This window comes from Prunus avium, chromosome 2 (assembly GCF_965620075.1).
Source record: "Prunus avium chromosome 2, drPruAviu1.hap1.1, whole genome shotgun sequence".
NCBI lineage: Eukaryota > Viridiplantae > Streptophyta > Magnoliopsida > Rosales > Rosaceae > Prunus > Prunus avium.
This window is the reverse complement of record NC_142285.1, coordinates 10,107,862-10,130,260: the sequence shown is the minus strand read 5'-3', so window position 1 is coordinate 10,130,260 and position 22,399 is coordinate 10,107,862. Positions and strand designations below refer to the sequence as shown.

The 22,399-nt window shown below is 38.2% G+C and overlaps 1 protein-coding gene and 1 pseudogene across 1 annotated transcript; both read right to left on the bottom strand.

The window, feature by feature from the left end:
• Window positions 1-6,491: 6,491 nt before the first annotated feature.
• The window catches only part of LOC110746427 (TMV resistance protein N-like), a 71,106-nt pseudogene continuing 55,198 nt past the window's right edge, over window positions 6,492-22,399 (bottom strand).
• Window positions 9,436-12,291, bottom strand: LOC148296463 (TMV resistance protein N-like). The gene is made up of 3 exons (XM_088247797.1): window positions 11,732-12,291; window positions 9,923-11,024; window positions 9,436-9,792 (listed from the first exon to the last, which is right to left on the bottom strand). Exons 1-3 carry the CDS (start codon window positions 12,244-12,246, stop codon window positions 9,532-9,534), a joined length of 1,878 nt encoding a protein of 625 aa, XP_088103923.1. The 5' UTR covers window positions 12,247-12,291; the 3' UTR covers window positions 9,436-9,531.

Sequence of the window (22,399 nt, the reverse complement as noted above, 5' to 3'; positions counted from 1 at the left end):
ATGGATAGAACTCCTTTTCTTTTTCTTTTTTAAACTAAAAGATCTTTTAACATTGTTTGCCGCCCAGTATTAAAAGAATCAAAACTCTCGCTCTCAAAAGCATTTCTTATAAATATAGGAGAGAGTGAACAGAGAAAGGCACCCCGACAATCAACAATTCAATCAAACAACCAAAAACTCAATCAAAAGACAAACACTCAAAATGATCACTTGATCTCAGAAAATCTTTCAAACAGATTCAAACAGACCCAGAGTCTAAAACATTTCAATTTCAAAAGCTTCACAACAAGCTTGCAGAATCATCCTGTTTTCTCTCAGCAAAGACAGTCAGAACACTGTTTCTGATTCGAACCCCAGTTCACAAACCAGCAAAACGAGATTTCTCTCGTTACAAATTTGGTTTAGCAAAGCCAAGACAAGCAGAGTTTGAGTTTTCACAAATACGAAAACCTCAACAAATTTATGGAGAGCCCTGACTAAGCAGCACAGGTACCACAGTACAGCTCCAGCTTGAGTCCAGCCACTTCTGCCCCTTTCAGACTGGAGAAGTCCCAGTTTTGCCCATCCAAAAGCCTTCCAGGGCCTGAAATAGATTAAAGCTCTGCCAAACTCAAGCTTTGGTATCGATTTGCAGCCGAAGCCTAACAGTTGAAGTTGTTGAAAGTCCAGTCCAGCACAGGCATACCCAGTCCAGCCCAGAACAGAGGCATCTACCCAGACAGAAATGGAAACACAGCCCTCTTTTTGTCTTTTTATAGTTAGTTTTCCCTTTTTGAGCTTTGTAAAAGGGAGTTCTGCCTAAAAAAGGCTCACTCTGTTATCATTTATTCTGGCCAGAACTACCAGTTTTATACTGTGAAAAATTATGAAGTCCTTACCAGTCTAAGGCATAGAAAAGAACTTACTTGAGAGATATTCCTCACCCAAATTCACAATCGTTTGTTCAAAGTCAATAGCTTGGGGAGCAAGTTATTTTTACTCTCAAGTCTGTTAGAATTGAAAAATTGTTAACGATGGCACGCTCGACACACAAAGAAAGTTAATTTATTGACCAACCATGGTCTTTGGATTAATGGGGAACTTTACCCTACCATCACAGGAAACAAATCAAAACGGGTGAACAAATATAAAAGTTTTTGTATTTGGCTTTACGGAAAGGAAAACTATAATTTTTATAACAATCTAAAGCCTTTGTATGTTAAAATTGTTTTCTTCCCGTATTGCTATTGCTTTAATACCTTTTAACTCTTTAACTGAAGCTTTTGCATTTGTATTGGATTTTCAAACTGAAAATTACGATTTGTTTTAGGTAGATGCAGTTTAAAGCTTTCATGTTGTCTATACAATTTCAATTGCTTTAAATGTTGTTGGTACATTTATATTTTATAATTTGTTGCTAACATTTGGGCAGTTACTGCTAGTGTTTTTTAAAAAGGAAAAAAAACCGACAGACTAATTTATGTGATTTTATTATGAGATTTTCTATTTAAACCCCACACTTCTCTTAGTTCACCCCATGTTCTAAGTTCACCCCAACTTTTAATTTAAATTTTCACAATTTCTAAGAAAACCCCACTATCTTCCCAAACTACCCTTAAATACACCCCAAACTGCAAAAATAAGAAATAAAAGAGACTTTCTATTTAAACCCCACAATTTTCTTTGTTTACCCCAATACTTAAATCATTAAACAATATTTGTAGTATACATGAGATTTTGTTATTTTCACAAGCTGTTTTTATCATGTGACTAGATAATATGGGAAATTGTAGCTTGTTATGGAGGTCGTAACAGAGAAACATATTTAAATCAAGTACTGTCGAAGGGAGTGCCAAAAAAAAATATCAAATAGCAATTGAAAAACCTGCTGAAAAATTTATCTCCATCCTAGATACCCCAACTTATAAACAGATAAAGGTAATGTGGGGGCAATATCTTGATGATCGTCAACAAATCTCAGCCATGGGTATTAACAGCTTCCCAGGCCGAGTTCTTCGGGATTGGAAGATCCATGTCCCAAGCCTTCCGGGCAGCAGACCTTAGAAGCCTAATAGTGGTTACATTGGCATCCCAGAAAGACAAACTCTTGTAAGGCAAATTGTGCTTCTTGCATAGGTCCTTCTAAAACTTAATATGAAGAGTGGTGGGATGTGTGGGGTGTGTGTATAGATGTATTAGGTAGGGTTAAGTATTAAGTTGGATGAACTTTTTTGTCTTTTTACACAATAATAAAACTTACAACTTAATGATTTAAGTATTGGGGTGAACAAAGAGAAGTGCGGGGTTTAAATAGAAAATCTCTTTTATTATTATAGCTCAACGTTTTGGAAGAGATTCAAATCTTTAATTGCTCAAAGACAACTAGAAAATTAATTACAAAATCAATTTAAAGCTAAATATTTGGTGTTCCCGTTTTCTACACAAACCAAAGTCAATATCCTTAAATTAGTATGAACAATTGTCTTTAAAATAAACTAGCCTCTTTGCATGCGCTTCAGCGCCTGCGAGAGGCTTTTTTTTTTTTAAAATTAAATTTATTTCAGAATTAAAAAAAGATAATGGGTAGTTGTGTTCCTTAAAAGGAGGATCCATTATCTGATTTTTCTTTTAATTTTAAAATTTTTTAATATGAAAAAGTGTGTATTTACCATATTATCCTCATTTAATTAATAATTTCAATTCTTAATGTTTGTATTAACCAAGGGCATTTTCTGGTATTTTGAATGTTTCACCGTTGTCTAGCTTTTGCTTTATATATATAGATTTTAGAATCTTAATAATGTTAATAGTATTCAAAGGCTAATTAAAATGACCATTGAAATAAAAACAAAATTGAAGTGTGCTACGTTTTTTCTAAGTTATTGTTTGTTTTAAATAGCTTGTATTGTTTCATTACCAATTACTTAATTATTATTCATTAATCAATTTACATTGAAACATCCAATGCTGAACGGTTGAAGTGTTTTTAAAATTGAAACGTTGAAGTGTTTCAAAATCGTTGGTCTAATTTGTTTTCATTAAAATTTCAAAACGTTGAAGAATATATTATAATTGCTTAACACCAACGTGAGAAGCAATTATAATATATTCTTGGCACTAAAGTTTATTGTTTTGGGTTTTGAGAGAAGGTGGTACCAACCTTCGAACCCAAGACCACTAGGACTTAGTGCAAGCGCACTAACCACAAGGGCAGGTTGAAGGCCAGTAAAGTTTATTGTTTGAAATTACAATTTTTAACGTTGGGTTTCTACGCACTATCTTTATGTGGTTTAATGCATTATGAAGGAATAAAGCATCATTGGTCAACAGAAAATTAAGTTTTCCTTTTATGAAGACAAATTTGATTTGAATATTCAATGGTTGCATCTTCGCAAATCTGTGTAGTATACTATTTACTTTGATTTCAAATTCTTGAAAGGAAAAAAAAAGGTGGAAAAAAGCAAACAGTTATTTTGTAGTTTAATATTGTGTCAATTTTAGCTTTGGCCTATTTGTGTATTCAATTGCTATATTGATTCTTTATTTTCATTTATAACTATTAAGTTTTTGCGAAAACGGGCAGAGAGTTTATGTGATATTATTGCAAGTTTTATTGAGCCTAATTATTCTTTATTTTGATGGCTATCATTGCTTTGAATTTGGGAGAAAAACATACAGTTTTTTTTTGTAGTATAAATGCATCAGTTTAACACCTTGGTCTGATTTGGGAGACAATCCATTAGAGCATCCACAATGGGCTCCATAAACCACCTCCTTAGACAAATTTTAGGGAGGATTTGGAAAAATGCAATTCCAACCATGCTCTCTCTCCACCTCCTAAAATAGGGAGTCCTCTAGGAGCTCCTAAATCTGAGGAGAGAGAAAGGACTCCTAGTGGCTCCTTATAATTTAATGCTTGTTTTATTTAATGAATATTTCAAACCTTTAATTAATGTTAATTAATTTTTATATTATTTTTTAATAGAGATGGACCAATTAAAAAAGAGTTATAGCATTTTTGACTCCCTAAATTAGAGAGCATGATTGGAGTTTAAATTTTATAAAGAGCTTCTAAAATAACTTATATGTGTTTTTAGCTAAAATTTAACCAAAAAATAGAGAGCATGATTGTGGATGCTCTTAGCTAGTTGGCTGATACAACTGTTTTGAAGCCCACCTTAATTTATTGAGAATTAGATCTTTTTACATTTATGGATAAATTAAAGAGATATTTAGTGAAATACCCATTCTTAGCACTAAAACTATAAATAAACCCTACACAATTTAATTTTTATAAACAAACTCAAAAAAAACCCAAAAAATGACAATTGGCTCTATTGAATTTAATTTTGATTATTAAATTACTTTGATGTCCTATTGAGTATTTTGGGCTTTTTTATATGTTTTGGGGTTGGGTTTGTTTTGAGAAATCAATGGCAGTTTTGTAATTTAAAAGAAGTTAAAAGCCTTTTTGTTATGTTGTAAATGAGTTTTGGGTGTGTTTCTAAAGTCCATTTCATATAGGGTATTTTTATAATTTGGGCTCCTATATTGGGTATAATAGTGAATCTCTCTAAATTAAATTTGACTATTCTATTTTGTGCATGTGGTTGTAAATTTAACCAATGTACTATAATTGGTGTTAGACGCTAGCCTTTTTTGGTTCCAAAATTGCTTAATTGATATTAACTTATTTAGAAGCTTTTGCATTACACATTCAATTACGAGATTTTATTTATTTATTTACTGCAGCTTTAATTTCAAAACTTTAGTGCGGCAATTGCATATTATCAATTTCATGACGTTTAGAGATTTATGTTTGACAAAAGTTGTTGATATTGTTGGGTGTTTATTGCGTTTAACGTACTGAACATTTATGCAATTTAATTGTTGGGTGTTTATTGCATTTAACGTACTAAACATTTATGCAATTTAATTACATCTCTGTTTTAAAATGTCTTTAACTCATTTTCAAGTAGCCAAACATTATATATCTCAATCGTGCAAGCCTTCATATTATTTACTTGAGTTAATCTCGATACAAATATATTGAGTGAACTAATATTTTCTGATTGTAAAGTCTTAACAGCTACCACATTGAGTTAATTTTCGGGAAATGTACAGTGTGAAACCTTCCAGATAAAAAAATATATATATTAAAAAAGAAGGAAAACAAGAAGAAGATAAATTATATCAATGTAAGTGGCATAAATTTTAAGGTATTATTGGCAAATCTTATGAATTTAAAATTAAAAATTTTTGGTACAGCCTTCATAATTTAGGCCTGGGCACGGTCCGGTTCCACCCGATTTTCAGTCAAATTTAGAACCGGAACCGTACTGTTCAACCGGTTCGGTCCGATCCAGTTGTGATGAAAAAGTAATTATTTAACCGAACCAACCCGGACCTGTTTAGATCCGATTCGGTTGCGGTTTTCTCGGTCTGGACCGGCAAACAATCCTAGGTCACTTTTTTTTCAAACTTCTCCACCAAACAATCATCTTCCCAGGTCCTCATTCGTCATTTGTAGGCGCATGGTTGAAGGAAAAAAAGCCCAAAATCATATTTCAGTAAAATAACAAAAATCTTTCAGCTTCTCTTGCTGCATTTTTCCAGCAACAGATCTAGTAAAACAAAAAACAGATCCTCCAATCTATCGAGCAAAACAAAAGGAGAAATCAGACAGAGAGGAGAGGAGAGGAAGAGGAGAAGAAGAGGAGAAGAAGTTGAGGCAAGGTTTTCTTCAGGAGAGAGAGAGAGAGAGAGAGAGAGAGAGAGAGAATAAAAAAGAAAAAGAGAGAAGAAGAAGAGAAGGATAGTTAAAAAAAAAACAAAAAAAAAAGGAGGAAGAAGAAGAGAGAGAGAGAGAGCATGGACCTGAAGGGAGAAAAGAAAGAAGAAGAAAGAGAAAAAGAGAGGAGAGAAGGAGAAAAGAAGAAGAGAGGGATAGAAAGAAAAAACAAAAAAATGGAGTAAGAAGAAGAGTGAGATAGTGTCGGCAGTGAAGAAAGAAGAGAAAAGAAGAGAAAAGAAAGAAGAAATGAGAGGAAAGAAATGAGAGAGAGAGAGAGAGGAGTTAACACTGCTGTATATGTTCTGAATAGATGCCCCACTAAAGCTTTAGAGAAGAAAACACCTTTTGAAGCGTATAGTGGAAGAAAACCAGGAATTAAGCACCTAAGAGTGTTTGGTTCCTTGTGTTATGCACAAGTTCCAGAGCAGCAGAGACAGAAGCTTGATCAGACTAGCACCAGGTGTGTATTTCTTGGATATGGCAGCTGTGAAAAGGGTTACAGAGTGTACAATCTTGAATCATGCAAAGTGGTCATCTCCAGAGATGTTGTTTTCAAGGAGGAGGCTAGTTGGGATTGGAATGCACAAAAAGAGTGCAGCATTTCAATTTCATTTCCTGATGGTGCTGCTGAGAAAGAAAAACAGATTGATGAGTCACATGGGGCTCAAGCAGAAATGTCAGAGATTAATGAAGAAGAACACTATGAAACTGTCACAGGTCCACAGGATCTTGATCATACTCCTCGGAAATACAAGAGTATAGCTGAAGTCTATGAAAGATGCAATGTATGCATCATTGAGCCTGAGTCATTTGAAGAAGCTGTTAAGGATGTCTCATGGAAGAAAGCAATGAAAAATGAGATTGAAATGATAGAGAAGAATAACACTTGGGAATTGGTTGATAGGCCCTCTGATAAACCAGTTATTGGAGTTAAGTGGGTGTATAAAACTAAGTTGAACTTGGATGGTTCTGTTCAGAAGAATAAAGCACGACTGGTAGCAAAAGGTTACTCTCAAAAGCCTGGAATAGACTTCAATGAGACCTTTGCACCAGTGGCAAGGCTAGATACAATTCGGATTTTGGTGGCTTTGGCAGCACAGAAAGGATGGAAGCTGTTCCAGCTTGATGTGAAATCAGCATTCTTGAATGGAGTGTTACATGAAGAAGTTTATGTTGACCAACCACCTGGCTTTGTGAGTAAAATCAAGGAAGATGGAGTTTACAGACTGAAGAAGGCTTTGTATGGCCTTAAACAAGCTCCAAGAGCTTGGTATGAAGAGATCAATTCCTATTTTGACAAGGCTGGTTTTAAAAGGAGTCTTAGTGAGGCAACTCTATATGTGAAATCTGCAAAGAGTGGCATTCTTATTGTTTCACTCTATGTAGATGACATTATCTACACTGGAAGTTCTAGAGAATTACTGATTGATTTCAAGACTGAAATGATGAAACAATACGAAATGACTGATCTTGGTCTATTGCATCATTTTCTGGGGTTAGGAGTGATACAAACTGAAACTTATATCTTCTTGCATCAGAAGAAATATGCAAAGACTCTTTTGGATAGGTTTGGCTTCAAGGATTGCAAGTCAATTGCTACTCCTCTTGCAGTGAATGAGAAACTGTCAAAGCAGGATGGTAGTGAACAAGCAGACGAAAGCCTATACAGGCAGGTGGTGGGAAGTCTGTTGTATCTGACTGCAACAAGACCTGATATTATGTTTGCAGCCAGTCTCTTAGCTAGATTCATGCACGGTCCTACTAGGAAACATATGGGGGTTGCTAAGAGAGTACTGAGGTACATACAAGGTTCACTGGATTATGGCATAGCCTATGAAAGAGGAAAAGAAGCAGTGCTAATTGGTTATTGTGATAGCGATTGGGCAGGAAGTGAGGATGATATGAAGAGTACATCTGGTTATGCATTCCACCTTGGTTCAGGTGTCTTTTCTTGGGCATCAATCAAGCAAACCAGTGTGGCTCTCTCCACTGCAGAAGCTGAATACATGAGTGCAGCTGAAGCAACTGCACAAGCAATGTGGTTGAGGTTTGTTCTTTCAGATTTTGGTGAAGAACAGGTCAGTGCAACATCCATTCTATGTGATAATACCTCTGCTATAGCTATAACCAAAAATCCAGTGCATCATCACAAGACAAGGCATATAAACAGACGTTTTCATTTTATTCGTGATGCCTTACAAGATGGAGAAATTGAGTTGCTATACTGCAAGACAGAAGAGCAGACTGCAGATATCTTTACCAAAGCTCTAGCCAGAGATAGGTTTGAGTATTTGAGGAAGAAGCTTGGGGTCATTTCAGCTAAACACTTAGAAGGGAGTGTTGAAATATAAGTGTTAGTTGAAATATTTGTTAAGTCAGCTCAGATTGTATTTTCTGTATGGTTAAATGTGAGCCATTGGATTATAGTCCAATGGACAGCTAAGGTGTAATCGTAGGAAAAATGTAACATTGTGCCATGTGTCTCTATCTCATAGGATAGATGAATGGATGGTTAGATTGAGCTGATGTAAGTAGGAATATTCTTTTTCCTAACGGTTTAATAACAAGCACGTGGTGTGCGTGTGTTTGGTAGAAGAGTGAGATAACAGACTCATTCTTGCTGCGATTGTTCTCTCTAATTTCTTTGTGTTCTTTCCCCTTTCATTAATTTTTGAGCTCCTTCATCAATAATCCAAAACCTAATCAGATCATAGTCTGAAAACTTCAACAATAATATAGAGGAAGAGAGAGAGAGAAGAGACAGAAACCTTATTCAGAAGAATATTTTCTGTGATCTCATAGGCACCTAGTCTATGACAATTGACCAAATCCAGCCACCGAACCCCCTGGGGAAGTTTTGGAAATTTTTCCAATGATGTGCAATTAGGCAAGAGTACCCGATCTACACTTGGTCGAAGCAATTCTGGAATTTCCTGAAGCCCCTTGTAACCATTTAATCTAAGAAACCATAAGTTGGCAAATTTACTAATGCATCCCGGACCTCTGAAAACATTGTTTCCCGATAGATCAAGAAATGTAAACGTGAGCCAGCAGTCAAGAGGCAGGACGAAGTTACTTTCTGATAAATTGCATCCTTGGAGATTAATGAAAACTAGCTTGGGAAGCGCTAATGAGATGTTTGAGTCAGAGTTCACCTTATCGCCAAGTGTAGTGAGACGTTGCAATCCATATATCCTACGCAATGACGTAAATGTAAGGTTGTCACAATAACCAGCACTCATATATGTAATCCCAGCAAGATATGCAACTGATGATGGCAATCCTCTTATGCCACTTTCTCCGATATTCAAAATCACCAGGGATTCCAACTTGTCCTCTATTTCTGGGAAGCTCTCAAGCCTTCCACAATTACGTAGACAAAGCCTTTCCAGGGATTTCAATCTAAGTGTTGTTGCAAACCTTGTAAGCTTAAAGCATCCATCAAGATTCAATTCAACGAGTTTATCAAGGAGTCCAACAGAATCATCAACCTCAACCAAACTTGTACACTTACTTAGATTCAGCCACTTTACATTTGGGATTCCGGATAAGTCAGGGATTTTTTTTAAGAATTGACAACCACTCAAATTCAAAGATGTCAGCTTTGGCATATACTGTGAGACAAAAACATAAATTGGTAAATTATCAAATCCCTTAAAAAAAAACTTCGAATATATATATTTTTTGTTCCAAAAACAAGAACTCTATTTGAAATAGTAATAAATAAGAATAATTTCAATTGTTACCTTAAAATTTTCCTACTTTCTGATACTACCACAAGGCATATTGAACACAGCAAGATGCATTGCACAAAACTTGGATGGCAAAGAATGCAATTGGCATCGACCCCAATCAAGGAACCTCAACTCGTTGGGTAGATATTTAATGTGTCCTGATAGAATTGCATCACGATTTATGAAAATTTCAAGATTGTCCATCCCAGAGAAGCTTGCTGCATTCAATGTTATCACATTTGGCTTGGGAAACTCCACCATGATGCCTTTAATTTTTCCTGTGCCCTAAAATGGAAAATAATTAGTGTTAAGACTTTTCAAACCAAAATACAAGTACATTTTGTTAAGAAATTTCTAGGTTACATATGGTACTGGTTCTTTTCAAATGGAATATAAGAACCTATATTATACTTACTGTATTTTCAGTTAGAACATGGTAGACATCCTCATGAAACCATAATCTACTACGCTTGCCAGGCTCAATGGGGCACTCTTCGTGAACTATATCCTTTCCCATTTTTTCTAGCAAGTCATGCATCCAAATCCTATTACATTCAATAGTTATGATTGCCTTCTCAATGAGTACTTCTATACAATCTTGGGAGACCTTCTGCTTACAACTTCTTAGTACTTGTATCACATAGTCCTTATCTTCACCCTTGAAGAAGCATGCAATGTCAAGAAAAACTTGTTGCATTGAATTTTCCAATGCATCATAACTTTTTCGAAGTATTTTCTGAATACCTAAATAAGGTTCTCCTTCGTAACCATCTAATATAGCTTGCCAACGATGTATACCTTTATTACGAAGATGGGAACCTAAAAGTGTTATAGCTAGTGGAAGGCCTTGAGCATAGGCTATTGCTCGTTGTGCGAGTTCCAAATAATCATTTGGAGGTTCATTAATTCCGAAGACATTCAAACTGAAAAGTTCAAGAGCTTGGTAGTCAAATAACTTTTGGACCTCGTACATCAGCTCAATTCCATGACATTTTAGCAATCCGCTATCTTGTGTAGTTATGATGACTCTACTACCCTCACCAAACCAACCAACTCCAGCCAAGTTGTCTAATTGCTCCAACTGATTCACATCATCAAGAATTAAGAGAATCTTTTTATGCCTCAATAGTTTATGTATAATAGAGATACCTTTATCAGCATTGGCAATTTTCAACTTTTTACCTCCAAGAATCTCTTGAAGGAGAGTCTCCTGTTGTTGTTTTAAGCCTCCATATTGTGGCATTGAATTTTCTCTAACATTTGGCAAGAAACAACTTCCTTCAAACTTATGGGCAATTTCATTCCATATAGCTTTTGCAATTGTTGTCTTGCCTATTCCAGATGCCCCCCATATCCCAACCATGAAGCGACCATTCCCACCAACATCCAAAAGCATTTCCACATCTTGTACTTGAGACTGAATTCCAACTGGGTACTTGGCCACATTCCAAAATGTGCGTTTCAATACTACAACTAAGATCTCTTCAACGATGTGGTTGATAAATGTAGCTTCAGACCTACCATTTAAAAAAATTTGACACATTTAAGAAATAAAATTTAAACATCCAAGCACGCAAAGAATACCATATTTAGGTACATAGTCTATTCAGCCGGCTGCCCTACTCCCCCGAGTTTGATTGTATAGTTCGCTAAAATAAGTTTCCGTTTGGATGGATCATGGAGGGATTGAAAAGAAGGGATGTGGATTTGAGAATAACTAGATGTAGTGCATTTTAAATAGATATTGAATGTATTTGGAACAACTAGACATAGTGCATTTGAAATAGATTTGAAGTGACTACATGTAAGGAATCATTTGAAATACATTTATCTTCTTCATCTCTCTCTAGGCCAAATCTTGACCTACATGAATTTCACTAATCTAAACAAACAAGATTACCTTATTATGTAATACAAATCCATAATTTGGAATCCTTCCATCGAAATGGAGCCTAAGTTCCTAACCACAAACAATATTGACTTGTTAGTATACGATGATATGTATCATTTATACTAGTCCGGCTAATATATGGGTTTTGAATCTTCTCCCTACACCTTTCAATTTTTCTCAAAACAATACTTTTTTTTAATGAGTAACAATTAAATATAACCAAAGGAAAAAGGAGAGAAACCATTAAACTTGAAAAAGATAGAAGACCCTGAAAATAGACTCAAGTCACTAAATTAACCATATATATGTGCACAATAGAGGGTAGAAATATACTCTCCCGCCTTGCAAGTATATCCTTTCAAACTTGCTGCTTGTCTAAGAGCGCTTCTCCATCTTTGCATCTTCTCCGTACTATCCTTAAATCTGCAGCTAATGTCAGCAAATGCATCACCAAAACTATTTGTTTGGTTTCGTACATGCGACGGATCCACTTTGTAAAAAATGGGCCAAACTATTTGTTTCTTTGATGTTTTGCATCGAAGGATCTCAACGAGTTCTTCCAAGCACCAGCTTGAGGATGCGTAGTTTTCAGAGAATACAATGAGAGAAATCCGTGACTCTTCAATTGCTTTGAGAAGTGCTGGTGAGATTTTTTCTCCTCCTATAATCTCACGATCAATGAAGGTGTAGATCCCCTTATCGGACAAGGCCTTGTACAAATGATCTGTAAAATTGGTGCGTGTGTCCTTACCTCTAAAACTCAAAAACACATCATATGTCCATGGATCATGAGTGAGAAAAGTAGTAGTAGAAGAAGAAAAAGAAGAATGTCCTTGTTGGTTGGCCATAGGAGCCAAACTCAGATCAAAGAATAAGTTGTTATAAGAAGGTACCTATTTTCTAATTTGCTGTTGTGAATGTGATGAAGTTTTTGATGAAGTTTAAGAGTGAGGTTCCAATAATTAATGCAACTTCCGGTCTTCAACTTCCTTTGGTCTTCTGACGCGTATACTTCGGACTTTTGCTCACCTTTCTTCTACCTATGCAAGGATGTGGTTCATATTAAGACTAATGGTTTGTCTTTTTCAGTGTTTGTAAACTTAATGGGCCTCACCTTTCTTCTACCTATGCAAGGATGTGGTTCATATTGTTTGAAAAAAAAAAGGCAGAAAAATTTGCGCAAATACTATCTAGACAAAGGAGTTATGTGCAATTATCAACCAAAGAAAATATATGGAGTGCTGCTATTTCTACCCGTTGTCCTATTTTTTCACCCACCTTATCTTCCCACCCACAATGTAACTTTGAAAAAACACAATCCTATCTTTCCACCCACCATTATTCCTAAAAGGCTTATTTACACCAATGCCCCCTGAAACTACGGTCAAATCTCACTTTGCCCCCCAAACTTAAAGTGACTCACTTACCCCGCTTGACTGTGATTTGGTGACCCACTTTGCCTCTTGCCGTCAACTCCATCCAAAATTCTATTAAAACTGATGACGTGGCAAGGGTGTTTGTGTAATTTTGTACCCATGGTTCATTATTCACCAATTGAGGGGTGACATGCCAAGTGGAACCACCTCCACATAGATGAAAATATAATTAAATAATATAATGATTAAAACTAATTTAACAATTAAAATAAAACATTAAAAAATTTAGAACTAAAAAAAATATCTCTCCCTACCTCTTTCTCTCTCTTTATCCGACCCTCTCACCCAAATCCCACCATACCTATTAGGGAGTTACAATAGTATTTCAGTTACAATAGTTAATCCTACTAATGATAGGAAATGGTCAGTTGTCAGTTACGTTGTTATTAGGCCATAACTCCATATTTATGTTCATGATAATGGTTTGTTGTAACTATAGATTGTTCTCTACAGACTTTATATATATTGTATAATGATCATATGAATGACTAAGGGAAAATCAGTTTCTACATGGTATCAGAGCTAATGGCTAACACCAATTAGCGATCCTCCAGTTGCCAACATTGAGAGTTGTTTGTACCATATCTGACCCTCCACTTATTTAGTGACACGTGGATCAGTGAAACTCCCCAAGTGCCCAAGGCTCCGAACAATTGGTATCGGCTACCGATGATATTGCCTCAAAGCAGCGAACGGTCGATACCGCCTAGCAGAGTTCACAATCGGTACCCCCTACCGATTCTGCAGAATCAACCTCGAAGGGCCCGCCCGAAATATCTAGAGACTCGTGTCAACCTCATAGGGCCCTCCCACGAGTCCCACATCGAAATTAAGTACTAAGAGCATAAAAAATGCCCTCTATAAATAGGCCCCTTCACTACAATACAAGGGTAAGACTTTTCAGCTTGACTTTTATGCTAAATACATTGTTAGCAACAAAAGCTCTTAGAAACAAACTTACTTGGGCATCGGAGGGTCTTAGGCTGGTTCCACACCGGTTCCATAGACCTCACGAGCCTCGGCTTCCTTCTATTCAGGATCAGCATCCAGGGACAGGAAGGAACTGCGTCAAGCACTCAATCGATCCCTAGATCGTCCACATTACTTGTAAGTTGCACTCATCTCTATCTGTTCAAGTTTTAGTGCCAACAGATTGGCGCCGTCTGTGGGAATCGCTTATCGATCAACCCATATATCAAAAACTCTGAGACCAAAAAATGAATCCATCTTCGTCCCTCCTTGCCGATGGCCCCATCCTCGGCATCGGTGGCGAGCCAAGCCCTGCTCCCCTGCTTCACACACCGCGGACAGAGACGCCTGTTTGGCCAAATACTCTGCAAGCCCGCGTGGAAACCCTGCAAAGGGAAATGGCGAGAATGCAGGAGCACAACAACATCCTCTCCTCCAAACTTGATGACACCCAGAGGCAACTGCATGATCAGCAAACGCACTCAACCCAGCAATAGGACGGTCTGGATCAGAACATGCAGCTTCGGCAAGAGAAGTCATTTAAAAGCGTGCGGAAGCCCAGCGCTCAAGATAGAGGGAAGCAGCAAGCCACAGGCAAGCCATCTGCCTCCCGAAGGCTGTTCGTACCCTCCCCAAGGGAGCGTCACCCAGAATACCAAGTTTACTCCGACTGCCGCGATAGGATCAACCATCGGTGCAAGGAACGGCAGCCCTCACCCATTCAGATCCGAGGAAAACTCAACGATCGGCGGTTAGAAGCGCTTGGACTGAAGTCCCCCTTGCCCCAAAGGTATGGCGCAATCAGCTGAAGCCCATGTTTGAAGGCATCGATGAAGAAGACCACTCCTTTATCATTGTCACTCAACGACTCTAACGGCCTTGGGATTCGCATCACTACCGAATCCGGGATGTGATACTCGGCCCGAATCTTGGCCAGCTTAGCCTCGATCAAGACATTCGGCTCCAAATGATCTACTCCGAACACCAGATCCTTCGGCTTCGCCATCGGGATCCGTTGCCTGCCCCTGACAACGTTCACTACCCCCTCTCCTGGCGCAGCAATTGACACATCGCCTGCGTCGCCACCTTCACGACCTGACGTCGAGGGCTCACTGCCTAGAGGCAATCTACGGGAAGTGCCACCAGCCTCGGTGCACACCCCTGCCCCTTTCACTATCTCACAACTCGAAGAGCTCCCAGATTCGGCACTCCTACTCTCCTCGGTAGAACTCCCCGAGGACGATTCGTCCTCAAATGCCCTCGGACTACGACTACGCTCGGATTCGGTGTCTGACATCTACAAACACAAACGAAGGGAAACTAAACGCCATGCTAGAATCCAACTCCCATTCTAAAGTCCTAAACACTTATGCTCATCTACATTCATGCTTGTTCATGCTTTGTTCATACAAAAATTCAACGAATTCAACACTTTGATTCACTAAAAATAAAAAACACAGCAACATACCTTGTTCACACGGTGGTTCCTAGTCACTGGAAATCGCCTCCGCCTTGTTAAAGCTCACCGGAAATCGCCTACAACGCCTTCGCATAGTCGCCGGAAATCGCCTCTCACAAGCTCTGATTGCTCTCAAAAACTTCCAAGTATTTCAACTATCGTCCTTTCCTTACATTTATAGGACGAACCAAGCATCGGGAAACGAAGCGACGCATTGGGATACAAAACGACGCGACTCTTCACAGCCATGCCGACACGTGTCATGCATGCATGGAGGAGTCCAACCGTCGTCACTCGAAACGTTTCCAATCCTAAGTGATGCTTCCACTTGCCAGACGCTGCAACTCTCGCCACTTTTGAACGCAACTCCACTGGCAAACGGCAGGCACACATTGATGAGTTCTCACTCACCTTTAGTGCCGAACGGCAGACGCACATTGATGAGTTCTCACTCACCTCTCGTGCCGAACGGCAGACGCACATTGATGAGTTCTCACTCACCTCTAGTTCCGAACGGCAGGCGCACATTGATAAGTTCTCACTAACCTCTTGTGCCGAACGGCAGGCGCAAATTGATGAGTTCTCACTCACCTCTCGTGCCGAACGGCAGGCGCACATTGATGAGTTCTCACTCACCTCTAGTGTCGAACGGCAGGCACATATTGATGAGTTCTCACTAACCTTTTGTGCCGAACGACAGACGCACATTGATGAGTTCTCACTCACCTCTAGTGCCGAACGGCTGGCGCACATTGATGAGTTCTCACTCACCTCTAGTGCCGAACGGCAGGCGTACATTGATGAGTTCTCACTCACCTCTCGTGCCGAACGACAGGCGGACATTGATGAGTTCTCACTCACCTCTAGTGCTGAACGGCAGGCGTTCCTAAAACCAGACCTACACTAGCCTCTCAGACCATTCGGTACCTCATGCCGTCTCTTTTCCAAGCTCACTCGCTCGGGCACTTGGGGGACTACATGCCACCATCGGCAACAACGAGACCATCGTGTCCGGATCAGAATGCCGAAGATAGATTCAAGTCCCCAACCAAGAAGTCGCTTCTCAATCGGTAACTTGGGGGACTACTGTTTGTACCATATCTGACCCTCCACTCATTCAGTGACACGTGGATTAGTGAAACTCACCAAGTGCCCAAGGCTCCGAACAATCGGTATCGGCTACCGATGATATTGCCTCAAAGCAGCGAACGGTCGATACTGCCTAGCAGAGTCCACAATCGGTACCCCCTAACGCCCGAAATATCTAGAGACTCGTATCAACCTCATAGGGCCCTCCCACGAGTCCCACATCGAAATTAAGTACTAAGAGCATACAAAATGCCCTCTATAAATAGGCCCCTTCACTACAATACAAGGGTAAGACTTTTCAGCTTGACTTTTATGCTAAATACATTGTCAGCAACAAAAGCTCTTAGAAACAAACTTACTTGGGCATCGGAGGGTCTTAGGCTGGTTCCACACCGGTTCCATAGACCTCACGAGCCTTGGCTTCCTTCTATTCAGGATCAGCATCCAGGGACAGGAAGGAACTGCGTCAAGCACTCAATCGATCCCTAGATCGTCCACATCACTTGTAAGTTGCACTCATCTCTATTTGTTCAAGTTTTAGTGCCAACAAGAGTCATTGACGCTCCTCACCTGTAAGGGTGTTTGTTTCTATATAATCATTTTTCTTCTCCTCTTCTCAAAGATGAATATGTTTTTTTTCCTCTCCTCCACAGCCTAGTGCCTCTTCCACTCCTCAGATACCTAGTCCCACTCTTTATCTATGTCCGTCTCTTGGCATGATGGCCATATCTTTGTTTTCCCTCAGAGACCACACCTCTCTATCGTTGGTTTCTCTATGTCTCTTGAAATCTCCCTCCCATTTCTTTCTTTTGAACCATCTTTCTTTGTTTACTTGAGAGACACTCTCCCTCCCTGTCAAGGAGTTCTCTTTTCTCTCTCTTCTCTCTTCAACCTTTTTCACGTTTATCTTTGTAATCTTCTCTACACACCACTAATATCCCTGTGCTTAGCTCTCTCTCTTCAGCTCTATATTTCTATGCCTTCCACATGTTGGGTTTTTCTCTCATTTTCTAATATTTATTTTATTAAAAAAAAACATAATTTATTTCTGCACTTGTCTCAAGAGCCTGTCTTGCTCACACTCCTTTTAAATTGTTTGTCTCACCGTGTGTGAAACCCCATATTTTTAATATTTCATAAAATTAAATATTTACAATTATTAATCTCCAAAAACTATATAATTAATAATATATATATATATATATTAATTGTATAGTAAGTTATGTAAAGATAGCTATTAACTAGTATAGCCTATCCAATGTTATTGCATGGTTTTAATTATTTCAATTCATTAAAGCATTTTTTTATTATATATATATATATATATATATATATATATACAGAAATTCCCTTATGCGGACATCCGGACGTTATTATTGTGCGGACGCAATGTATTTTGTACTACCCCTCTCTGTTTTCTTGCCTGTTTACAATAGATTCCGCACGATAATAACGTGCGGACATCCGGATAAGAGAATAACTGTATATATATATATATATATATATATATATATATATATATACTTACTTTACAAAAACTGTTAGAAAAACATTTATGCTTACTAAGCATTGTTGAAGACTAACGTGTTGTAATGTAGTGTCCTCAAAACCCATTAAAGCTTGAGGTGTAAGAATGATAGTTATTCCTATATATATATAAACTTGATAGGAGAGTGCTCAGTAAGCACTCTACCAAGCCAACACAAAAGGCTATTTGGGAGTCTAGGAACCTACTAATTAGGTGGCACAACATTAAGCTTCATCTAACCGACTCTAGCTTACTATAAATAGGTTTACTCAATAGTTCTTTGATCATAGGTACTTCAAGTGTGTTAGTTTCCTAAAACTCCTAGACAGAAGAAAGAAAGAGTGAAGTGAGGTGAGATTTTGGAGAAGCTCAAAGTGTTTGGACTTACAACTGGGAGTTATACAATAGCTTTGGATTTGAGGTAGGGGTTCTTTCTTGGGGAGGTTTTGCAAAAATTGATTTCATTAAATATTGTGAACACTATATTACGCTTGGTAATATTGTTTGATTATTATCCTTGATATTGGGTGTTTACATGATTGTCAATTATCATTATAATTTGATTAATATTGACATGTTCATATGTTGTCGGTGATGGTTGGAATTTTTGGGTTGATAAAGAAATTATGGAAAAGAGGATAATGGGAAGAATCTTTTGTGTAGTTGAGTCTAACCATTGTAGGGACCAAGTTCAGGCGAGCCCGCGTGCATAGTAGATTAGGAAATCGGCAGTATAATTGTCGATTGGGTGATTTGGGCTTGGAGATCAATGGTATGGACAAGATGACTAGCAAAAGGGGAATTATGGGATGATTGAAATGGGTGTTAGTTTATATAATGGGGCATTCGGAATCACAGTGGTAAAATGCATGGTATGGGACATGCAGATTTGCTTGCCCTATTATATAGATTAACGGGTTGGGTAGAATTGAAGTTCATTCATACATTGCATAAATTGTACTGAGAATGTAATGCTCACCCCTTAATGAATTTATTGCACGTTTGGAATCTGAAGTTTAGTTGTGACAAGGAAACAAGAAGAATGAGTTGCAGATAGTTTTGGATGTTTTGTTAAGAGTCTGTACTTTCCTGAAATTTTGCTTGTAAAATTACAATGTAAATTACTTTGGTTTAAATAGAAGTTTTATGTTTAATTCTCATGTTTCTTGCTATTTAAATTTTTAATTTTAGTTTTTCTTTTACCTCACACTCTTAATAATTAAGTAAATAAATTGGGGTGTGACACCGTGAGACTCTCACATGGTTTTTTTCCCTCCTTTTTATCTATTTCCAATGGCAGATGTTTCTTTTTTTTTTGTGGTTTTTTTTTTATTCCCCATCCCTTTACTTTTAAAATTGTGCTTCTCTCTCTTTGTGCACGACTTTCTTGCCTTTCCCACTTGATGATGGGTTTCACTTCCCCATCCCTTTATTTTCCCGCTTATTGCATGCTCTTTAACCTACCTAGAGGGTGATTCCTATGTAGAGTTATGTTTCTCAGGTGACTAGAGTTGTTTCCTAGGTACATTTGACTTGTACAACAACCCGTCATTTTATTCCTTCCTTCCATGAGCCCATGCGCTCCTTCACTTGTTGCCCTTCAAAGGGCGTTATTTTTATTTTTCTGTTACTTTGATTCTCTCAAACTGTTGTTGCACCTATGGAGTTCTTCTTTTTGGTTTCCCTTACTGGATTACTACAGCCGACTGCTACTGCTATCTCCATCACCATGTAGTTTCTTCATTTAAATCTTGCTGTGCTGTGCGCGCTTGATTTGCGGGGGAGTATTCGGGAGTTACAATAGTATTTCAGTTACAATAGTTAATCCTACTAATGATAGGAAATGGTTAGTTGTCAGTTACGTTGTTATTAGGCCATAACTCCATATTTATGTTCATCATAATGGCTTGTTGTAATTGTAGATTGTTCTCTACAAACTTTATATATATATATATATATATATATATATATATATATATATATATATATATATTATATAATGATCATATGAATGACTAAGGGAAAATCAGTTTCTACAATACCCATCCCCCTACCTAGCCACACCAACCATTGCCTCCCCCCCCCCCCCCCCCTCTCTCTCTCTCTCTTCCAAATCGCTCCCTCTCCTCATCCTTTCTTCAACAACCATGAAAAATAATTAAAAGAAAAAAAACATGCAAGTCATCATCTCCCCTTCGTATCTCCCTCCTTCTCCTTCCCCTCAGCCTTCCACTCCCACTCCTCCTTTGATCTCTCTCTATTCCCAGCTCTCTTCCATCTCTATCTTTCTCTCTCTTTGCACTCTTTCTCTCACTTTCTTAGATAATCAACAATTTTGTTGAAGAACACAAGCACCATAGCATAATGAACCCTAAAAAAAATATATATTAAAAGGACACAAAGGAGATGACGGGGTTGATTGTTGAAATATTGGATAAACAAAGGAGAAGGACAAAATGATCAAGGCCACAAAATCTTGACCCTAAAAGGAAAGGGGCAATAATTTCCAACAACCACTTCCCCCTCATCAACTCTAGAAATTTCCTGGCATCAAAACGTGGCAGGTCACACTGAAGGGGCTTCCATCGCCAATTCTCATACTCCCATTTCCCTGGCAATTTTGCATATGTGTCAGGATAGGGCATGTATTGTTCGTATACAATGTTCCTAATGAATCATAAATCCAACTTCCACTGTATAGATCACAGCCTACATAATACCAACAAAATAGTCAAACAATATGGTAGAATATTTTCAGATCTATTTCATTCTCCGAAAGGAGGTATTTATAATACAGGTTACAAACCCTAGTAGGGTTTAATTAGGAAATAAGTGGAATCCTAATTACATAATATCTACACAAAGGAAAAATAAATAAAACCCAAATAGAATAGGACTCGCCAACACTCCCCCTCAAGTTGGAGCAAAGACGTCACGCATGCCCAACTTGTCAAGCGAGTTGAGAAAGATACTTGTAGAAACAGCTTTCGTAAGAACATCAGCTAACTGATACTCTGAACGGATGAAGGGGAAGGACACAATCTCCGCATCCAACTTTTCCTTAATAAAATTTCGATCAACCTCCACATGCTTTGTACGGTCATGTTGTACAGGATTATGAGCAATTGCAATCGCAGTCGTATTGTCACAATATAACTCCATGGGTTTATTAGGCCCAAACCCAAGGTCTTTCAACAATCTTCTCAACCATAGTAACTCAGATACACCATGGGCCATTCCCCGATACTCGGCCTCAGCACTAGATCTAGACACCACCTTTTGTTTCTTGCTCCTCCACGTAACAAGATTGCCACCCACAAACATAAAATACCCAGATGTCGAACGCCTATCTGTGGCTGAACCTGCCCAATCAGCATCTGTATACCCTTCTACATTTGTATGGCCATACTTGGAGAAAATTAACCCCTTGCCAGGAGTTACTTTCAGATACCTTAAAATACGAGTCACAGCCCCCATATGATCTACACTAGGAGAGTGCATAAACTGACTCACTATATTTACAGCATACGCAATATCTGGACGAGTATGAGCCAAATAAATCAACTTCCCCACAAGTTGTTGATAACGTTCTTTGTCAGTTGGAACTTGATCGGGATATATCCCCAACTTATGATTCTGCTCACTAGGGGTATCAATCGGTTTACAATCCAACATTCCAGTTTCTGCAAGTAAATCCAAAACATACTTTCTTTGGGATAGAAAAATACCATGTTTAGATCTGGCAACTTCAATCCCAAGAAAATACTTTAAATCACCCAATGATTTCATATCGAACTCAGAAGCCAGATACTTCTGAAGTCTCTGTATCTCTACATGATCATATCCAGTCACAATCATATCATCAACATAAATAATTAAAGCAGTCAATTTACCTTTATGACGCTTCAGAAACAAAGTATGATCAGAGTTACTTTGCACATATCCAAACTTCTTCATAGATGCAGCAAATCTTCCAAACCACGCTCTTGGAGACTGCTTTAATCCATACAAGGATTTCCGTAGCTTGCACACCACACCCTCCTTAGAAGTCACAGGGATACCTGGTGGAGGATCCATATATATTTCTTCCTTGAGATCACCATGGAGGAATGCATTTTTGACATCAAATTGTAGCAGCGGCCAGTCACGGTTAGCAGCTAAGGATAAAAGTACGCGTACAGTGTTGAGCTTAGCTACCGGAGCAAAAGTCTCTGTGTAATCCACTCCATATGTCTGAGTATACCCTTTTGCTACCAATCTTGCCTTGTAACGGTCAATGGAACCATCAGCCTTGTGCTTCAAAGTAAACACCCATCTGCACCCAACTGCTTTTTTTCCTTTTGGTAAAGGAACTAACTCCCAAGTAGCATTCTTATTCAAGGCTTCCATCTCAACATGCATTGCATCTACCCAGTTTTGATCAGATAGAGCATCCTGCAACTTCGTTGGCACACATACACTAGATAATTGACACAAATATGATGCATATGACTTAGATAAACGATGAGTTGACATATAAT